Source organism: Telmatherina bonti (genome assembly GCF_933228915.1).
Source record: "Telmatherina bonti genome assembly, chromosome: 22".
NCBI classification, from domain to species: Eukaryota; Metazoa; Chordata; class Actinopteri; order Atheriniformes; family Telmatherinidae; genus Telmatherina; species Telmatherina bonti.
The window spans coordinates 17,424,856-17,445,911 of record NC_136631.1 but is presented as its reverse complement, the minus strand read 5'-3'; the positions used below and the strand labels follow the sequence as shown (position 1 = coordinate 17,445,911).

General features: G+C 39.2%; 3 protein-coding genes across 4 annotated transcripts in view; 2 read left to right on the top strand and 1 right to left on the bottom strand.

Moving 5' to 3' along the window:
• The window catches only part of pcmtl (l-isoaspartyl protein carboxyl methyltransferase, like), a 5,500-nt gene extending 5,495 nt beyond the window's left edge, over positions 1 to 5 (top strand). For both annotated transcript variants that reach the window (XM_079262396.1, XM_079262397.1), the window contains exon 9: positions 1 to 5. This exon is cut by the window's left edge. The gene's annotated coding sequence lies outside the window, so the exon portion shown is untranslated.
• A 436-nt stretch (positions 6 to 441) lies between these two features.
• On the top strand, positions 442 to 2,593 carry rpusd2 (RNA pseudouridine synthase domain containing 2; the record flags this gene model as incomplete). Its single annotated transcript, XM_079261783.1, has 3 exons — positions 442 to 1,046; positions 1,390 to 1,686; positions 1,790 to 2,593. Exons 1-3 carry the CDS (start codon positions 576 to 578, stop codon positions 2,591 to 2,593), a joined length of 1,572 nt encoding a protein of 523 aa, XP_079117909.1. The 5' UTR covers positions 442 to 575.
• Positions 2,594 to 5,821: 3,228 nt separating this feature from the next.
• Positions 5,822 to 20,074, bottom strand: disp2 (dispatched RND transporter family member 2; the record flags this gene model as incomplete). Its single annotated transcript, XM_079262496.1, has 10 exons — positions 5,822 to 9,139; positions 10,406 to 10,564; positions 10,786 to 10,883; positions 11,217 to 11,332; positions 12,174 to 12,289; positions 13,107 to 13,230; positions 13,659 to 13,688; positions 16,040 to 16,305; positions 16,508 to 16,646; positions 19,980 to 20,074. The coding sequence occupies 10 exons, from the start codon at positions 20,072 to 20,074 to the stop codon at positions 5,822 to 5,824; spliced, it is 4,461 nt and encodes a 1,486-aa protein (XP_079118622.1).
• Between the last annotated feature and the right edge of the window lie 982 nt (positions 20,075 to 21,056).

The window sequence follows — 21,056 nt, the reverse complement described above, 5'->3', positions numbered from 1 at the left end:
TAATAAAGTCAACTAAATGAACTGATTTGTGTCATACTTTGCTGGTAAATAGCACTGGAAATTACACCTTTTTTGTTTTCAGTTTTGAATTCAGGTTTTTTTTTTTTTTTAATATATACATATAATATTAAAATATAACTTCTCAACTTAAACCTAAACTTTAATCGTTATTGTAAAGGGGAATTATGCCAAATATAAATTATATGATTAGTAAGATATTAATATAACCTGCCAAATGGTAGGTTCTTTAAAATTATAATTATTATTACTTTTTCCAGTAGTGAAAGAAAAATGCTGACTAATTATCGAAAATTGAACAGGCGCTTAATATAAGAACTACAAATATCGCACACAGGACTACATATTTATGTCATCACTGTACGCCATTTTCGACAAGGACCCCTTGTTTAGCTAGAGCAATGCACGTGAAAGCAACGGCGCAATTAATTGCTCCCTTAATCTTGAACAGGACTTGTATTAAAAGAGGTGTATCTTGCATTACTTTGCTTTATAACTTTAATAGATTCCCGAGCCATTCTTTTAATGGTTTAAGTTGTCGACATAGTTGCTGGACGATGGCAGAAGCAGTTACCACCACAGAAATGCCGCCGGACGTAAAAACCCAGGTATCAGAGAGGGAAACCACGTCGACAGACATAAGTAAAGATAGTAAACGCAAAAACGACGAACCGGACGAACTGGAAACAAATAGCAGGAGAAAGAAGCAAAGAAGAGCGGGAGGAAAGAAGCTTCGACCCGGTGAGAGATATATCCCACCACCGCAAAAACGCAACCCAGGTGTTAGCTTTAACCAGGAGCATTTCGATGAGACGTCCTACTATTTCGAGGGCGGACTGCGCAAGGTGTACCCATATTTCTTTGATTTCAAAACCTACTGCAAAGGTCGGTGGATTGGGAAGAGTCTTCTGGAGGTGTTTGAGAACGAGTTCAGAGCTGAGTCTATAGAGTATTATCAGAAGGCGGCCAAAGAGGGTCGCATCCGGCTCAACGAGACCCCTGTGGAGGACCTCTCCGTGGTGCTCAGGGTCAGTATTATCTGTCTGTATATTAAATCGTAGTTTATGGTTATTAGATTAAATGTGTTCATTCACACATGGTTTATATCGTAAGGAACAGACTATCCAGTATTAATGAACTGAAAATGTGTGAACTTTGTTTTTACACTTGAGAGATTATCAACTAACAAGCACTGGTTAATACAGCTGGCATTCGTTTATAATGCATCTTTCCTGAAGTATAATAGATTATGTTATGACATTAACTAAAAATTAGTGTATGCCTCTTGCAAGAGAGAACCAAACTAGTGTCAGAAGTCAGCTTTGCCATCTTATCGCTGACATAGTTCAATGTGATCCTGACTTTCTGCAGAACAATGATCATATGAGGAATACTGTGCATCGCCATGAGCCACCTGTGGTTGCCACACCCCTGGAAGTTTTGGTGGATGATGGTGAAGTACTTGTAGTTGACAAGCCAGCCTCAATCCCTGTCCACCCCTGCGGACGTTTCCGTCACAACACGGTGATCTTCATTCTGGGCAAAGAGCGAGGCATCTCTGAGCTTCACACAGTCCACAGGCTGGACAGGCTAACCTCTGGAGTCCTGCTGTTTGCCAGGACACTGGAGACATCAAAGAAACTGGACCAGTTGGTGCGGGACAGACTGGTACGTTCAGGGCTGTTTCGAAATATAAGAATGCATCTAACCAAAAGAATAAAAGTTTGAGTTTCCAAGGTTGGATCGTAATTACATTTTCTCTTGTTTTCAGCTGGAAAAGGAGTACGTGTGTCGTGCAGAGGGGGAGTTCCCTGAAGGGGAGCTTATTTGTGAGGAGCCTATTCTGGTTGTTTCCTTTAAAATCGGGCTCTGCCGTGTAGACCCAAAGGGTAAGGAGTGTCGAACTGTTTTCCAGAGGCTAAGCTTTAATGGAAAAACAAGCGTTGTCCGCTGCTTGCCCCTGACCGGCCGCACCCACCAGATCAGGGTTCACCTTCAGTACTTGGGCTTTCCAATCCTCAAAGATCCCATCTATGGTTCCTCAGCCTGGGGTCCTCATAGGGGAAAGGGCGGGCTTATTGGGAAGAGTGATGAGGAACTGTTACAGGCCTTGGTAGAAGAACATCGCTCTCAGGAAAATTTACTGCTCTCTGATATGATGGATGACTGCAATGGGATAACAAATGAGGCAGAGAAGAACAGAACATCTGAGAAAATGGAGAGGTCAGATTGTTCCTCTGAGCCTGAGAAGACAGGTGAAAGTTGTCAGGTTCAAGACAACAAATTAGACAGCACAGAAGCTGTAAATGCAAATACTGACACTACCGTTGAAGAATGTGAGGATCCTAGGTCAACCAAATCAAGTGGAAATCAAACCAAATTGGGAAATACTTCTCAAGGAACAGCTACTTGCACTCGAGACCACCTATGTAGTGAATGTAAAATAGTGCGACCAGACCCCACAGAGAAAGAACTCATCATGTATCTCCATGCCTTACGGTACAAAGGCCCAGACTTTGAATATTCTACACGTTTACCGGACTGGGCCAAAGAGGACTGGTTGGAAGCAGAGTAGGCTTTAGCATTTAACATGGCTCTGACTGAAAATCTCTGAAATGGTTTTGTTTTAAGGCATTTTGATTTTGCTGTGGCACTTTTTGTTTCTCTGAAGTTATTCATTACATTTTCAACAGGTTGCAAAAAATGCCTCAATGTTTTGTTTTTACTGCTAAATTTAATTTTTTTTTTTTTTATTCTTGAAACCTGTAATCTGTCTGCAAAAGCAACAAACATCTGAAAGAAAGTAGGAGACACTTTGCGGCAAAATAAATGTTTTATTTCAGATTTCTGGACAATTAATGTCATGTTGGTGATGGCCTTCATTTCTTTTTTATCTTGTTGTATTCTGCTTACTGCTATAAAATGAAAGCTGTTTGATCATTTCTGATTAAGAGCTTTTATTGGGAAAATCTTTGTTTGAGAAGGTAATCATGTGTAACAATTATCACTGTTACTTCCACTCCTCTTTCATATTTTACATCATGTGTAGAACCATAAACACCTTATTTTAAATAGCACAAAACACAGTTTCATTATAAGATTAAAAAAAACCTTTTGACAGACATTTGGCACATGCTCCTCATGTTGTGAGCACTGAACATGCTGAACTGGACCAAGCAAGCTGATGCAACATCTCAGTTTTGGGATGGAGAGTAGGTAAAAACTTTTTTTTACATGAACTTCAAGCCGTGTCAGAAGAATCTGGTCCAGACATTAACTGTTGCCCTTTTATAATTGTAGTGAGGTAATAATTTCTTGTGCCCTCAAGGGATGAGGAATTATTACACATAAAATTCCCAAGTTGAGACATGATGCTTAATGAAGTACAGTACAGGATCAATGCTTTGTTTTATAGCAAATAGAGAACAAAATGCTGCATTTACCATGCTGTGGGTTGAACAAAACTACTGACTTGTTCAAAATCACTAGTTTTGTATTTATGCCCATACATATACATATATATATGTATATATATATATACACATACATAAGCATGACCAAAAATGTAGAAGGAAGTAAAGAGGAGCAATGCCTCACCAAGAATTCTCTGGACTATTGCCTGCTATGTTCACACATCTCTCCTTCAGACATTTCCCAGACTTCCTGACATATCAGATTGCCAAGCGTGTTTAAACTTTTAGTGTTACATCTGTTTTAGAAACACTTTTTTTTTTATTTTGCCCTTTAAAAGTCAGGACCACAGTAGGTAAACATTACATTTATGTCATTAGATTACATAGCATGACTTTTAACAAACAGTAAACCGTGAAAAGTTAGCCATAACACCACAAATGACACACTGGTTCCAAGTGCAAGTTTCTAATTTTCTAAGTCTCGGTCACAAAGGATAAATTGTACATATTATCACAAGTGAATGCAAAAGGAAAGAAAAAAGCAGGCCATACTCAAATGGACTCCAGATGTGCTAGTCTTTGATTCATGTGTATGAATGTGATGTGGCGGCACAGAAAGAAAGCAGCTTGTATTTTACATTTCAGATTCATGCTTCAGCATTTAGTCAATCTGCACAAACACTTATAGTAATTTAGACTGCTGAAATCCTGAGGTTATATGCAAGTACTTAGTAACTTTTAAAGTTTGTCCCTCTGAGCTAAACTTGCTCTTAAAGTAGTTCTTTTCAGTCTTCCATTGGATTGAGTTTAAATTAGCTTTGAACATCCAAAAAAGCCGAAAGGTAATTTGCAATTGAACAGCTGTTGCTATATGTGAGGTGAACAAAATATTGGAAACACTTTCAAAGTCCTCATAAAAGCAACTAACACAGTGTTATTGCATATTTATGATCTACTTGTAAAAACGAGAGTTAATTAGATCCAGAATTAATGTATGCCATCAACTGCAGGATGGTTCATTAACATTTTAAATAGCCTGGAGAAAACCTACTAAATTCATTCTTTTTTCACTTGAGTCGGATACTAATGTAAAAATAATGCACAGTGCAAGACAGGAAGCACACAAGTACACAACCACCTATGACCTTAAAAAATAAGCATGAATAGCTTTGGATTTATTAATTGATGATCATACAGAATCTTGTAATAAGTTTCTGATGGATCTTTTGTATTAAAGTTTGCAAGGGCTTACTGAGTCAAGACAGAAGACACTCAAGTTCAAATACTGTAGATACCCATGAAATAACACTGTACTTAATACCTGTGGTATTAATGGAAATATTATCGCATGAAGTCAACAAAAGAAAACAATGTTTACTAAATTAAATAATAAGGAAGCACAAAAAATCCTTTTTATATCTTCAATTAATAACTTACCGAAAAAGTAGTTTCAAACTGTGAAGCTATGAATATTATTCTTTTCTAATGAGCTTTTTATGCACAACCAAATAATTTCTATATATCAGAAAACAAATATTACATTGCTGCCAAACGGTAAAAATGAGTAACATCTGATAATTATTTTTGCAATTATTATTATTGTAGTCAATATGCAATAGCAATAGCTTTAGAAGCTAATTTGAGTCAAGGCTTTTGTAAAATTAGCAGCTTGTGAATTATAGTGAAGAACTAAAAGAAAAGATCAAATGTAAGTTCAAATGACAAACTTTGAAATCTTTCATTTTAAAACAAATATTTAGAGAAGAGTTTTTAGATTTATTTCTGATTCGCCGAAAATTATATATAAACGATCAAATATTTATATTGTCCATGACACAGAATAGTAGAAGTTTGGTGAAGATACGTAGACTGACCCAAGTCAAAAAGCACATACAGCGTATTCAAGACAATTCCAGCATGGAGGACAGAGTTCACACTGTAACTGTTAAAACTCTCGTTAGCAGAGTGTTCAGGTTCTTAAGGTTTAAGTCCCAGGCACAAAGTTAATTCTGCAGGCAGCATGTGTAGTTAGTGATGGTTTTTGTGTTGTTGGCATAATACAGCTTTTAATCAAAGTGGTTAAAAGTTGTGACTGATGTAAATCTTCCACTGCTTTCACTTAACTTTTTTTTTTTTTCCTAAATAAACACTCATGCTCTGACCTCATTTTTGAACAGACACTGAGACAACTTTAACAGCAACATCAGACAAACATGCTGTCACGTGTTACATTTGCCTTTGGCTTATATTTCCTTTTATTTTTATGCAAATGTAAAAGTTGATGCTTCTTTTATAATGAATATTTTTGCTTTATTAAATAACGAGATTTCTTTTTCATGAACTAAGATCAGTACCTGCACAGTGATTGCAAAAGTTGCTTGTGGCATTGCTCAACACATGTCCTCCTGTTGTCCATCCCGCTTTATCCAAACATCGGGCAAATCTGGTTTACTGTTGGGTAAAATTACTATTTCTTCGCTCCGGCTGGCGCGATCCTTACCACAAGTCTCGTAGACTGTTTCTTTCAGCGAAAGTCGAAGTGTATCTCTCCTCCCATTGAGGTGTCCTGGTTGTAGCTGAACCTCTCCCTCTTCTTCTTGTCGCTGTGGATTTGAAGGCCCCGCTTCAATGTCACTGAGGCATGTGTCACAGGAGTCCTCCAGACCATCGCAAGAGCTTTGAGAATAGGAGGAGAGGTGTCTTCTGTGGTGAGAAGGACTCTCCTTTGTAGTATTTTCATCTTTGCTTAGAGATGGCTGGTCAGTGGTCTCCATTGTGTGGCTAATTATAGTCTCCTCTATACTTGATGCAGAAGAATAATAGGGATTGCTCCATGGCTTCACCCCAAACGACTGACCCCTGCAGGTTTTACACAGCAGCTTGTCTGTACGCACATCTTCTTGCACCAGGCTTACCGGTCGTAGCGTGTTTTCTCTGTAAGGAGATGAAGTCTGGAGGGCTGGTGGTGGTTGGCAGATCTGATGACTGCATATCTCTTCTCCCTCCCTATCCACACTATTCTTGCCCACATCTCCCTGACAGTAATCAATCTCATCTGAAAGCACAGAGGGTCGGTTGGAAAGTTTACTGGTGCAGGTGCTGTTCTCAAAGCTGTCACTCAGGCGGTACGCCAATGGTTGCAGCTCGTACTGCTCAGCCCCTCGGTTCACACCACCTGCTCCCCCTCCAGTTTTTTTCTGCCCGTGCTGGTGGTTGGGGTAGAGGTAACCACCTGCTTCTTTGTCATAACTCCTTCTCCCTCTAGATCTGCCAAAGGCCCCGTTAGCAGCTGAGGTTGATGAGGAAGCCTGCTCAGAGCAAGAGGTTAGCACACCATCTGTCTGCTCAGAAAAACATGGCAGCATGATTGCGCCACAGTTTTTCTGGGGTCCAAAAAAACAGCACATTGACTGAAAGAAAAAGGTTGCAAAGCCGCAAGCGATACATTTCACTAAGAATAAAAAAATACCAAGTCTTCTAAAATGCAAGGCCGTGGCTGGCAACATGACAATTCCCATAAAGAAAAATGCACCAGAAACTATAGCTACAGGACATCCCATTCTTTTAGTGGAGTGTGCAACTTTTCCAATTTTGTCCGCATGAGGAGCTAAGCTGTAGGATATGCAATAGTTAGCAATAAAGTCAACAGATAACCCCGCAGCTGATGATATGAACAGAGCCTCAAAGCCATTCAGCTGCCACTCAAGCAGAACAAGGAGACCAATGGTGACAAACACACTCCCCCCTGCAGCCAGAGTAGCATATATGCTCAGTGGAATATTCCAGGTGGTTAAGAGAAAAAAAACAAATGTGAGAGCTACTGAGAAGCCAGCTACTAACAAAGTCTCAGAGCTTAAAGACTGTTGCAGATCAAAAAGAGAGAGCTGACTGATGAACCAGCCATTCTCCAGCCCCTTTGGTGCTCCTAATATTTCTTTGTTAAACCATGTAAGGATTTCTGTGTAAAAAGCACTGGTCCGGGTGAAGTTGAAGCTGTAGAGGTATGTGGTTCTGAATGCCAACACGAGGGCAGCGACCCTGCCATCTGGCTGAAAGTACAGGCCTCCACTGTGTCCCAGATGGCCCTCGGTGTACCTCTCTGCCAGCATCATACTGAGGCAGTTTTCAAAAACACTGGGAGAGTAGGGGAAAGGGATGTCGTTACAGCAGAAATGAAGGGCGCTATCGCTTTCTGAGCACTGTCTGACAGATACCCAGTGCACTAACTGCTCCACAAGACAGATATTGTCAGTTATGTTAACTATGTCCTCAGGCAATGGAGGGGAATAAAAGCTTTGGTTCTGGACCCGTCCACATAGATCCCTCAACCAAACCTGAGCCTCAGGCGTGCTCATGTTAAAGTCAGGGTCAAGTACTAAAGAGCCATTTGTATTTGGGTTAAAGTGGTCCCCATTATCAATTGGTTTGACACCCCAAACAAGCAATAATGTCACAGGCTTATCTTCTCCATTTCTCTGTCTCTCAAACATAAACATATGACGATATTCTGCATCGTATCTCTCAAACGGGTGACTGGAACGAAAAAGCTGGGTGACTTGGCTGCCAAGAGTGGGTAGCTTCATGCCTGGGTCAATGCAGGCCATATATGTACCCCCGGCTGCGAGTACAGCAAACCAGCACACCCAGATGTAGCGAAACTTCACCACTCCACAAGGCAGGATTTTCAGAAACAATAAATTAGAAGTGTCTGTGAGACCTCGTTTTAGTTCTCTCAGCTTCTGCACAACACCGAAGAGGCATCTCTTGCGTGAACCCGTATCCCAGAAGCCGCTGGTGTTTTTAGAGCAGCAGGGCTTCCATCCTTGCACTGCTACAGAGGTAGAGGGTGTCTTTCTGTATCGCTCATTCAAGATGAAGGAGCACGGCAGCCACACCAATGCAAACAGCGAGCTGATTAAAGAGGCCGTCCCAAGATAAACCGAAAAACATCTGATTGCCGGGATGCTGCTGAGATAGCCAGAGAAAAATGCTGCACTTGAAGTCAACCCTGAGGCTAAAATCAAATAGCCAACTTCCTGCAAAGCTCTGTTTACTCTCTTCTCCAGGGAGGATGAGGGGTTTTGTGCAAGCTGCAGATTCCAGAAGTCGGCAAAAATGAAAACTTGATTGGAGCAACTTCCTAAAAGAATGAGAGCTGTCGAGAGGTTGACCACAGGAAAGAAAGTCAGGCGAAATGCTACTTTGTAGAAGAAGTAGGAGGCTAGGAGTGAGCATGTGATTGCAAGTACAGATAATGCTACCTTGAAGAAAGACTGGAGATATAAAACCATGGTGAACAGAAGGGATACAACAGCCAGGACAGGGTAAACCAAATCTCTGACCAGGTAGTATTTAAACAAGGCCTTCTTGATGCCAAAGTCTATACCAGTAATAGTTGTGTTGTTGTAGGTCAGATCCCTGCCTTCAAGACTATTCATGTATATCTCCATCATGTGCTCTCCTTTGTGAACAGGTAGGAAGAGAAGGCTGTACTTCAGCGTGGGGATTTGATATTCCACAGTCTGAGGGCCAAGAAAGTCTTTGTCAACTAGGAAGTGTAAGATTTGGAAAATGATGCGGGATTGTTTGCAGCGGGAGGAAACAGAGGAACAGCTGCCATGTTTGGGTCTCTCAGCACAGCCCTCAACTAGGTGTCCTTCATGATAGTGCAGAGCACACTTCCGGAGAAGGTTTAAAGACTCAGACACCTGGTGTGAATGAGAGATAATAGAAGTTAGACAACACAGCAGAGTTAAGTTATAGTAAAGTAAGTAATGTTCTACTTTTTCTTCATGATTTGGGAAATTTGTTTTGTAGCCGAAATTAAATTAGACGAATATGATTTCAATACCTGCATGACAGTTTGCAGTTTTTAAGGTACAGAAATAATCCAGCACATACAATGTTGTTGTCTTCTCAGCTTTTAAAAGTTTGCAACATTTTCTCATTCCCAAAGCATCATGCTCTGCCAATTTCTCCAGAATCCTTTGTTACTTCTCAATGCACAAGAAACCATACTATTCACATCTTAATGCAATGATAAACATAATAAATAAAACTGCAGTGTAGCATAATTTTCCAAGACTTTGAATTAACAACATGACAAAGATTTTAATTCTAGCTGTAAAATTTTCTTAAATCTAACCTAAAACTTTAGTGACTAAACCAAAATTTGAACAGAATGAAAAGGTTACAGAAAACAGTGGAAAACAATACCTGTTTTAATTTGTTCTCAAACTATCAGCCCTACAACTTTCTCCCACTTCTTCCTTCAACCATGGATCAAGAACTACAGTATTAGCTTGTGAATGAACACAACAGAATCGTGTTAGCAGTGTTTGCAGCAGGCCACTTTAGACACCACATGCTTTGACAACATGACAGTTTAGGATGCTGTGAGAATGAGAGCTGGTTGCTGTGATAACTACTGAACATTAGGGATGCTGGTAGGTGATTGTTAGACAGAGCTTAGATAAGCTGATGTTAATTTACTGCTGACAACAATTCAAGCAGACTATGTCCAAACATTCAAAGCAGGCTACAATTATTTTTGCTGTTTGAACATTGTTAATCATGTAACATGACAAAATGTCCCACTCTTTGCATAATTTACAAAAAACTGCATGACTAAGTTGATCATTTTCTGACTTTTAGATGTGGTTTCTTTTCGTGCAGAAAGTAAATGGTTTTACTTTTTGGTTTTTTAAACATGTTTTGACTGTCACTTCAGTCTTCCTTAAAAACATCATCCGCCATCTGTTGTGACGTGCTCCTATCAGCTGGTGGACTGAAGTGACAGTTGAAATATGTCATAAAGGATAAAAACATCTACTTTCTAAATGAAAGTAGATGTTTCCCCCCATCAATGAGATTTGTTGGGCGAAAACAAAGAAACCAGATCTATGTCAATAACTGCTACAATCTGATCTAACGTGCTTGTGGTCACTTTCCAGATGAGGAAAAAGCTGCAGTACCTGCTGTGATGTGAGGCTGAGGCAGCTGGAGGCGTTGGAGAGGATTGCCAAATAATTCCCCAGAGACCAGCTCGGACAACAGCCGCTTCTGGACATTCCCTCAGCTTCTGCTCTGACATGCTGCTGGCACAAGTCCTGGAACTTAGCCTGAGAGCAAATCTGATTCACACAGGAGAAAAGTTTTTTTTATTTAACTTGAGCCCAGTTTTCATACCATATCATAAGCACTTAATTTCCCATAAATATATTAGTCTTTTCAGTGGAATACACTGATTTGCACAGGACAGTAAGAGTAAGTTATCTCAAAGTTGATGTGTGAATGGACAAGAAAAGTAGCAAAATACTAAAGTAAGGTAAAGAATGAGTGGATCAGAGCTAACCCTGGATTGCTCCATCTCACACATGGCGTGGATTGCCTTCAGGCTCCACAGACTGGCTGAGTTTTCTGATCGAAACACCAACTGGGCCAAATGCTCGCCTGCATGTAAAGAGGCAGATGGATTCAGCATTAAGATGACTCTCAGTAAATCATCACATCATAGAGAAGGTCAGAAATGTTTCAGGTCTGTAAAGAACTGTGGTATAATGGCAACAGGATAAAAGCAAATAACTTTTGGAACTGTGGAGAACGATTGCAGCATGAAAAATGTCATTATTTTATTTTCATTGTATCGTCAGATTTTTTTTTTTGGTATTTATTTTTAAATAATTCTGCAATCAGTTTAAAAACAATTTGAGGGACTTTTTTTTTTTAAAAATCTGTAAAATGACTTGTCCTTGAAAAAAGTTTTGTTGACGAGCATTTACTCACCTGGAGCATCACATAGGAAGGTGTCTGTAGAGGAGTCGGTAGCCAGCATCCTCTTCATACGAACTATGGACGCATCTCCGCTGCCATTACTGTCTCTGCTGACAGCAACTCCAGATCTAAGACAGGTAAAAACATATTAACAAAACTTAATGAAACATTTTACAAATAAATGTAAAGTGAAATCCAAACTATTTATCAATCAGAAAATTATAAAGTCAGTGGAATAAGCTATATAGTCAAGTGACAGTTTATGAATATGTAGAATTATTAAGAGGCTTTGTAATTAATCTGGTCTGGTCCGTCTGGTCATGGATGGCAATTGGGAGCTGTGTTATCTCTTATATGTCATTGTGACAAGAACCTTTCAGTTAAACATATTATGTTGTCAATATGAACTCACTGATTGAAGTTTCTTAATGATTAATATACTTCTTAATGATAAATATACTAAGCTCTATCAGCATATTTCTTTGTACTTTTATTGATTTGTATTTGATTTTTGTATGCTTGTACATGATTAAAAGAAACCAAATTTAAACTCTGACCTGATGCAACCTGATAACCTCCAGGCAGCGATTGGGTGATCATTTTTTTTACATGATCAAATAAAGCGCTGTAATTCTGTCAGGCAATCTGTACCACTCTACTGGTTCTCATTTAGATGATATTTTCTTATTCATAACTGCTTAAACAGCAAACATGTAGAAATAACTTCTGTAAATGTGCATAAACTCTTATTTTAAACCTGTTATAAATTGCCAAAGTAAAATTCTGCATTCCAATAAAACGTAATACCTATTTAATATGGGGTGACGTTTAAGAAAGATATTAACTATTCCAGCAAAATCTCAAGTTTTTTCAAATTCTCAAAGTGACATACAGTTCTCCCTGCATTGCTCCTGAAATTAGTGTCTGTGCAGTTAAAAAGCGGTACAATCATGATAGTGAAACTCAAACCTTTTATTAAGCTGTGGTGGTAAAAGAGAGAGAGTTTTCCCTGGGCCAGTGTTTTCCTGCAGCCGAAGCAAACTGGACAGACGGACTCCAATATAAGTACCCCGCGGCTTGAAACCCTTAGGAAACAGAACACACAGAGATTCACACACAAACCAGCATCAAAGCTAATTATGCAGAAGGGACACTGATGCCAAGCAACCCGCTGCAGCAGTTTACTGAATTCATCACCATCACGTATAAGACATAATGTTGTCTGAACGCTACACTTTCTTGTTTGGTAAATGACTGCTTGATATTACCTTTATTAGAAGAATGCAACTCTCAACAAAAAAATGAGGGAAAAAATGTTTTGAGCTGGCATAATCAATTTCTTTTCTCATGTAAAGGAGTTCAGATTAATCTTTAATGACGCTTTGTTGTTACTTTTTTAGACTAATTTCTTAATCAGGGTCTCTCTGAAAATATGTATTTCTAGGATGACAAGATTTATTTGATTAAAATGGCAGCCAGTGCTTTCAAATTCAGAGTGGTTCGTGGAATCTGAGATGAAAATCAAAGTAAATGGATATGTCTGCGCTCATGAACCATTAAGGAAATAGAAATTAACACACAGTCTAAAATGGAGACTGAGGTTTGCACTGTGCGTTTGACAGGAGGAGACAGGCGAGATTCAGCAAATGAACATTTTAGAGATTTCTTTTGTATGGGTTTGCTTGTGTCATTGTTTTATTCATGTAGTGTGAAAATGCATCTCCTTAATTGCCTCCCTTTCAGGGACAAAAAAAACCAAACAAAAAGCTAAAAGATGAAAATAAAATCTGCATAATGAAAATCATAGCATTTAAACATGTTCGCTCAGTTTCAGATTAAGGTTAGCCCTTTGATCGAAACTGGTAATTAAGTCATCACCCTCTGTGGGTGTTTGTCACCCACCAGGAGTGGATCAGAGAAGTCTGGAAGAGGGCCGATGAACAGTCCTGCCAGTGAGCATCCCAGTAACAGGGTAGCACAACCAAGCAAGATCGCTAAGGGGAAGTCCACAATCACCTGGATATAACTACAAAGCAGATACCATAGAAGAAGAAGCCATCAGTGATCAAAATAAAATGAATTAAAATTATTCTGTTTTATACAGTGTTTTTCAACCTCTTTTGAGCCAAGGCCCATTTTTTTCCACTGAGAAATCACAAGGCACACCCCAAACCAAAATGTTTTTGTTTTGTTTTTTTTTAAGTCCATATTATTAATATAAAGTCTATCAAGTCAAAGCCTCTTAAATAGAAATCAGATAAACACAAGAAGAAGGAATTTTATCATCTTTCACCGGGGCCTGTTTGGATGAACAAAGCTGCTTTTTAGACCAATGAGGTGAAATTGGGTCATTTCTCAGGGCACACCTGATAATCTCTCACAGCACACTAGTGTGCATGGCCCAGTGGTTGAAAAACATTGGTTTAATAGAAGAAAATTTATCCCATTACTTACTTTCTAAGGATGCAGTAAAGTCCTCCATGCCTGTAAACAACATAAAACTATTATGATTCTAAAGATTTTTATCCAATGAAATCACAATATTTGTGTCTTCAGAAATAGTTTGATTTTCAATCAAATTTCTTAATTCATAAAGTAGATTAGAAGATATATGCACTTAAACATGACACAATATTACACATCACCAGCAGATGATCAGCTAAAATTAGTACAAGCGACAAGAGGACACAGGTTTGACTTTGATCGAATGCAACAGGCTCCTAATGCCAGCAGGACTAAAGCTGACTACATATCAGGGCTCATCTGATAAGCCCAAACACAAACTGTTCATTATTTCTTTGGTAACTCTGGTCTGACAGAAAGGCTATCTGCCACAAAAGCTTCAGCTTTTCAATTCAAAATGCAATAAAGATATGAATCTGTCATCCTTATTTGTATCCTGCCTCTCACCCACTGATAGCTGGGATAGGCTCCAGCTTTCCACCACCCTGAATTGGACTAAGTGGTAAGAAAATGGATGGATGAATGTTAATTTATTATAAGCTAGTTCAACAGAAACAAGTTAAAAGGAAACAAACAAATTTAGGATCTAATGCCAGAAAACATAACAAACACAGTCCACAACAGATTAACTGGAAACAAGTGAGGGTGTCAGGATTGGGTGTAAAAGGAGCAGCCAACCAAGACTTTCTCCCAGTTTCCACCGTATGCATGTGCGCTGCATTCAGTTTTGCTTCAACCTCCGTAGTGTGCTCATTTACACTGGGAGTGTTAGACGTGGAGCACCTGTGGGTGTAGTCTCTGTATCTGCATCCGCGAGATTACAAAATGACACGTTCATTTAATAGGTGTATCATATAATGGTCCTTTACAGACATATTACCTGACTGAATGGGTCGGATGCTTTGAAAAGAACGTATTTATATGTTTATTTATATGCTAAACTCACATCCACTCCACAAACTGCTGTTTGCTCGGTCCATACCTTTTCCTTTCTGATGTTGTTCCTATAAAAATTATCTGTGGTGTCCTAAAATCTTGTGATTCTCCACTTCAGTCATAAATGTTTTATAGACCATGATGAAAAACAAAACAGAGAACTATGGCAGTAGAATTCAGCCAAATTCTGAAATCAAAAGCAAACATTTAGAAAACTTGAAGGTTGGTGTTCGAAAATGAAAGATCTGAAATAAAGTTTTGAAACACTGAAAAGTATTTTGAAAATCTGAAGAAAAAAAAAACTATTTGGATTTCTATATAATTCTGAACGTTACAGAGTTTCAGCCTCGTATTTTTCAGACAGTCAAACCTCTTGTTGCACTCTTGCTTTTTTTAAGTAGACATTTTTAAAGTTTCAAAAATGGCTTTGTTGTCCCACCACATTAGTTTACAAAAAACTTTTGAAACCTTGCAAACGCTGCCCCGCGAGCACAACCTCATTTCTAATCCCATAGAGAACCGGCTGATCTACTGACCTCTAACCTGTGTCATCAGTAATGCCGTAATGTTTACAGAAATCAGCAATTAGAAACCTTTATTTTAAAAGTTAACAGATGACTTATACTGTTTCCATGTCTGATTTTCTGTTTGGCTACATTTGAAGTGCTGACCTTGACAGATTCTGGAAGGATGCTCCATCAAAAAAAGACTTGACGCATATTTTTAGAGGAGAACTGCGACTAATCGCATTTGGGTCGGTGTAAACCAAACCATTGACAAAAACGGCTGCGATTAGCTGGAGTTTAGCTGCATTTAGCTACAGAGGCTCCTCCACAAATACACACACACGCTGCTTGGTGGAAATTGGTCTTTAGACTTTTCATGAAACGATTGGTTGTGGCTCGCCACTTCACACCAAGTTCAGTCACATAACATTTAGTGATTTAGAAAAAAATTCTCAATGCAATATTGCAAAGAATTTTAGTCTTTTAACATCTGGAGTGGAGAAAGCTATGAAACAATTGAATTAGTTTCTTAAAGTCTCAGTCGGGAAAAGCCAGTGTTGGGTGTGAGTAAATTTTAGACCCTAAGGCATGCTTGCATGTCAAAATGTCATGGAACTATGGTCAAGATTGCTACATGGATCCAGAAAATCCACCACTGGATCCAGAAATTAAACCTGAAATTCTATTTAAACAAGAAAGAGGATATCAGCAGCACAGAATTCTTTGGACATAAGTTCACCTCAGATGCTGATTTCAACTGCCTTTGGAGAAAACCTGATATCTGGCTTCTTTGCCAAAGATGACAAGCAAAACTCAGGTGTCTGTGATGGCATAAGTGTCACAGAACGGTGGAGGCATTGACCCAAATGCAGCCTAGATGGAACAGGAGGCGGAATGGATGCAGGAATGATGATACACTCTTAAACCTACCTTACTGTCACCACATGTCGCTGCTTTGGTTTCTGTGCGCCACTTTCATTTGACCCATGCAGCCAGTGACATCTCACCGCCTTGTGACAGGATGCCTGACGGGTGGAGCTACAGCTGTGTCCCACTTTCACCAGCACACCTCCTTCGGCATGAGGACCGATTGTATTGCAGCAGGTGGGAGGTTTGACTGGCCTCTGGTGACTGCAGTGGGGGCATTTTTGGGTCCGTGGTGAATCATAGCCTCCAGTCTGAAGACACTGGGGCACCTAGAGAAGAAATTAAGATATATGCACGCAATGTACTTAGAAATTGGCTGTATCATCCACTGTTCTCAAAGATTCAGGTATCATTCAAGTCTTTTTGAGCAACACAGTGACTATATTTGGCACTGCCTCCAAAATCCAGCACCTATTTTAATGATTCCCGTATATCTGTGGTGAACAGAAGCGCAGTCACGCTCAGGCTTACTTGGTGATAAAGCTGAAAGGAGGAAGAAGATCTGCCAAGGCTGCTGCAGCTGTCACATAGCTCCCCTCCAGACTGGATGACTGTCAACTGGGCTTCAGCAGAGCTGTCAGGAGGGCACAGAGAAACCACCGGGATTTCACTGAGTAGAGAAAAGAAATATAAAAATATGGAAATGTAATAACAGGAGGGAAGGAGTGACTGGCACAGGTGTGACAGTGGGAGAAGCAGCAAAGGCGCAAAAGTCTAAAGCTTTGTAAATGCTGACTGACATCTCAGTTTCTGCACTGTAATTCTTAGCTGGGCTTCATCTCGTATTTAGGGGGAAATTGAGCATCCCAGCAGAAGTAATGAAGTAAGGAATGGATTTCTGGGGAATAAACTGGATGCTGACATTAACAGAGCCAATTTAAACACAAGGGAGGAAGAGGGAGGAAGAAACAGAAAATGGATACTTTCACATCGTGGTACCATGTCATCAATTTACGGAGGAGTAGCCGGCTGTCCATTATAGATAGCACAAGAGTCTGATATGATGGCTTATGGGTAATTGCTGCTTGAGAGGACTGGAGTTTTTCTTCTCACATTTCTATAATATGTTGTGCTTTATTTTAGCTTGGGAAATATAAACAGCAAGGCTGGTATTGGATGGGTAGGTCGTATTGGACTGTAAGATTGTAGGTCAAGTATTTTGATCCAAATTAAAATGTCTGAGCAATTAGAGAGAACATGCAGAACAAGAATTCATAAAGAAGATTTATCTAAGATATTAATCTAACTAACTTCGTTGATCCACAGATTTTCTCTTCACTTGCACCACGCTTCGTGTTTTTGATGGAAATGCCAAGAAATCTCTGAGTAAAAAGGTAAAAATTCAGACATTAAGTTCATAACAAATCCTTGACACAACAGGAAAATAAATCTAAAATAATAAGATCACTGTAATCCTCAGCTATATTTGTCACATGATAAACTAACATTGTGAAAAGGGTGACTAAACTTACTAAACACAAGCAAGTAGGCTTTACCAGCTGACCAACTTAAAGAGATGAGTAATGACCTGGACTGTTTAGTCCATCACAAGGTAAACATAGAGGTGAAGACAACTATGCATGACAAACATGAAATAATATTCAAGCATGCATATCTCTGGAGTTTGGAAGGAAAGTGGAAACTCTGGAGAAAACCAAGGAAAAAGCACCAGGAAAAGAAATCCAACTCCATTCAGAGGTTAAAACCACAAATTTTCCACTGCATATTCCACTGTGTTGCTGCCACATGCTTGTTTTTCCAAAGCAGTCTGGATGCAACCACACTTCCTGTCTTGTGGCCATGGTAACAGAATAAGTCAAACAGAGACTAAGTGACCTCACACAGTTTTATTTGCATCCTGTAATCATGCAAACAGATGACGAGTAGTCAGCTGAATCGGCATCATACCGTACTTTAGCAGAGCTAGCTAATGGTGAAACTCTGATCCTCAAACTTAGTTTTTTAATGCTACAATAAAACTATAAATAACATCTAAATAATGAATAGCCTTTCATCTTTTCTTTTTGCTTCTGGGTGCTGCAGTGAGTTTATAACTCACACATAATACTGCCAAATAACCTACTTTAAGACCCTTCTGTTTCCATTAAATAATAAAAAATATGTCTTTTTATGGCTCCTTGTTGGTAAATGTTATGTAAACTCTTGGCTACAGGGAAATAATCTGGTGTTCAAGCCTAATTTTGTTGTAAATGATGAACACAAACAAGGAGATTGATTTCTGGAATCCACCTATTTTACAGTGAAGAATATAAAACTATATTCAGGAAGGTGTCACCAAGCTGCTCCTGATACCCAGAGGCAACAACAATACACTGACAAAGAACAATGACAAAACGGGCACAAAAGCTCAGCTGGTGGAGCAGGTTATCCACTAATGACTTGAGCCAAAGTGCCCTTGGGCTACTGAAGACAAAGTTACACAACACGTATGTATGGGAAAATGAGAAGCATATTATAAGTGTTTTATGGCTGACAATAAGAGGAAAACATTGATAAGTTTAAGTTTGTCAGTGAATAATAGTATAGCATGTGACTCTTAGCTAATATCAGTGAGATTTGTTCAGTGTGTTTTTCTAAAGTAAGAACATTTTTCTTGTGTAAATACAAAAATAATTTTTGGAAGGTGCCGCAGCCAGCAGAGGCAAAACAGGATTCATGCAATGTACAATGACAACAGAATGAATGTGGCCAGAAGAGCTTAGACAATGGAGCAGGTTGTTTACTGTTCTCTTGAAATCAAAGTGTGTAATAAGTGCAGAATGAGGGAATAAAATATAACTACACTGAATTTCCATAAGGATAACAAGTGTATGTTACCAGTCAAAACTGAGCCTCTGCAATCATTATTCAAGACACATATAGGGTCCATATCCATGAGACTGAAGCCCACCAGTTGTATTCCACCTGTGTTTCTCTCCATTTCAACAGCAGACCCTTCTTGCATCAGCTCTAAACGCCCGTCAGTGTCGACTCTTCAAACATCTCTAAAACCAACACTCATGCAGAAGAACTGCACAAATATTTATTTTGTAGTATTTTTTAACCTTCTTTAAAATTCAAAGCTGTAACACTATTGCCACAAAATTAAACCTGAAATTCTCCTTAAAGGCAGAAAAAGAAGCAAATAGAGGATTCAACTATGTGGCCTGATGCGGAGCAAATAAAAGAAAAGCGTGTGTGAGGGGATGAGGGGTCCTCTTATAAATGTTTAGGTGTCTGCTCACATGTCTGAAGCCTCTCTGCTTTATCGTTTTTTCCTAATATTTACGCATGTTGGGCTGCTTGTGAAAAACAAAGTATAGCACCTGTAACCCAGTGATCTGGCTCCACCAAAGCAAGGTGATGACATTGAACAGATCTCACGCAAGTGAACAGTTTGTTGTGTTGTTCTTGTGTTTATTTGTTATCTGCTTAATACAATCAGAAAAAAGGCACAGAAGAAAAAAACAAAGCCGATATGAATGAAACACTGACTCTGTCAGAAATTATATACAGCAAATCCACTGTTTTATTTGACTTTAAAATCCTTTGATTCCAAAACAAATTAATAAAACTAAGCTCACAGGTTATTGTGGGTGTTTTTCTGCTTTTATCACCAATAGACTGTGGCCTAAAATAATGAAGACTTAATGAGATCGTAGCATTGAAATAAGAATGACAGTTAGGATGTATTACAAAAACAATAATAAAAGATTTTTTTTTAAAAAAACTTTAATGGTATGATGTGACTAACCATAAACTGCTAGACTGAGTAGCTACAAATGACTGATACTCTCAGCAGTCTAAAGTGTAAAAGACATTCACAAATTTACAGTTGTAAATTTATTTATTTATTTATTTATTTATTTATTTATTTATTTATTTTTAGGAAGGTGTCATTATAAGCTTACGATAAATCTAAGGTCCAGAACAAACAACCTACCTTTGGCAAGCCTGCTGAATGTCCCTTTCATCTTCAGGAGAATCGTCCATCACTATCGCATCCGTGCTTTCTCCTATTCTCGAGCAAGCGTCCATCTTCCTCTTGATTAACCTTTGACATGCACTATTTCTTAAAGGCAGTTATCAGTTTCTAGTCATTTTACAAAAGGTTAACCAAAGAGGTAATCTCCCATCTGCGTAAAGTGATTCCACGAGGACCAGTGAAACGGGCTTGTTTCTGGGGCTGTTACTACAGAGCAGCACCAGGGCTGTTTGGGTTAATCTGCCCCAAATTGCGCTCTGATTGGCGGAGCCACTGTGACGCTGAGGGCGCTGCGTAGTCGCTGTCCAACCAGCCGCGGTGCTGGAGCCCTGAGTTAGTGGTGCTTCGCATCAGGACCTGCGGAACTAGTGCGGCCGAGAGCTACAGATACGGATCAGTTATCTTTATGATGTCCAGCACAAACGTGGCACAAATGAACCAAACTACTTTCAGTCCATTTGGGGGGGCTGCATGCATGTTTTAATGTCTCAAAAGCTAAAGCAACAGAAACCATCTTTTTTTTTTCAACACAAACGATTGAGACGATTTTTATGCATTTTTATTGAAGATGGGATGGCGGGGGAGGTGTGTGTGTGTGTGTGTGTGCGTGTGTGTGTGTGTGTGTGTGTGTGTGTTGTGGTGGTGGTGGGGGGGTGCAATTCACACAGGTGCTCGGATGTCATCAGAGATCACGATATTTGCCCTTACTTCCTCATACTCCTCTGACTCTGCCTCTGTTTTCACTGTCTGAGTTCATTGCTCCAAAACAGAAGAGCTCATCTGTTGCCTTTCTATGCTAAAGCTGTGGCTGGTATGTAAAACTGTGTGGAAGGTGTTTGTCCATGTGGTAAGTCAGTGTGCACAGTTGAGCAAGTAACTTTGGATTTTTTAATAACTGCGTTCCTTGTGAAAACAAGAGATTTTCTTCATGGCAGTTGTGCCTAAACTAAAATGACTAACTACTACTTACTTACCACTATGTACTTTATTACAAACTAAACTAACTAAAATTTGAGTGTAAAGCATGAACTGTAC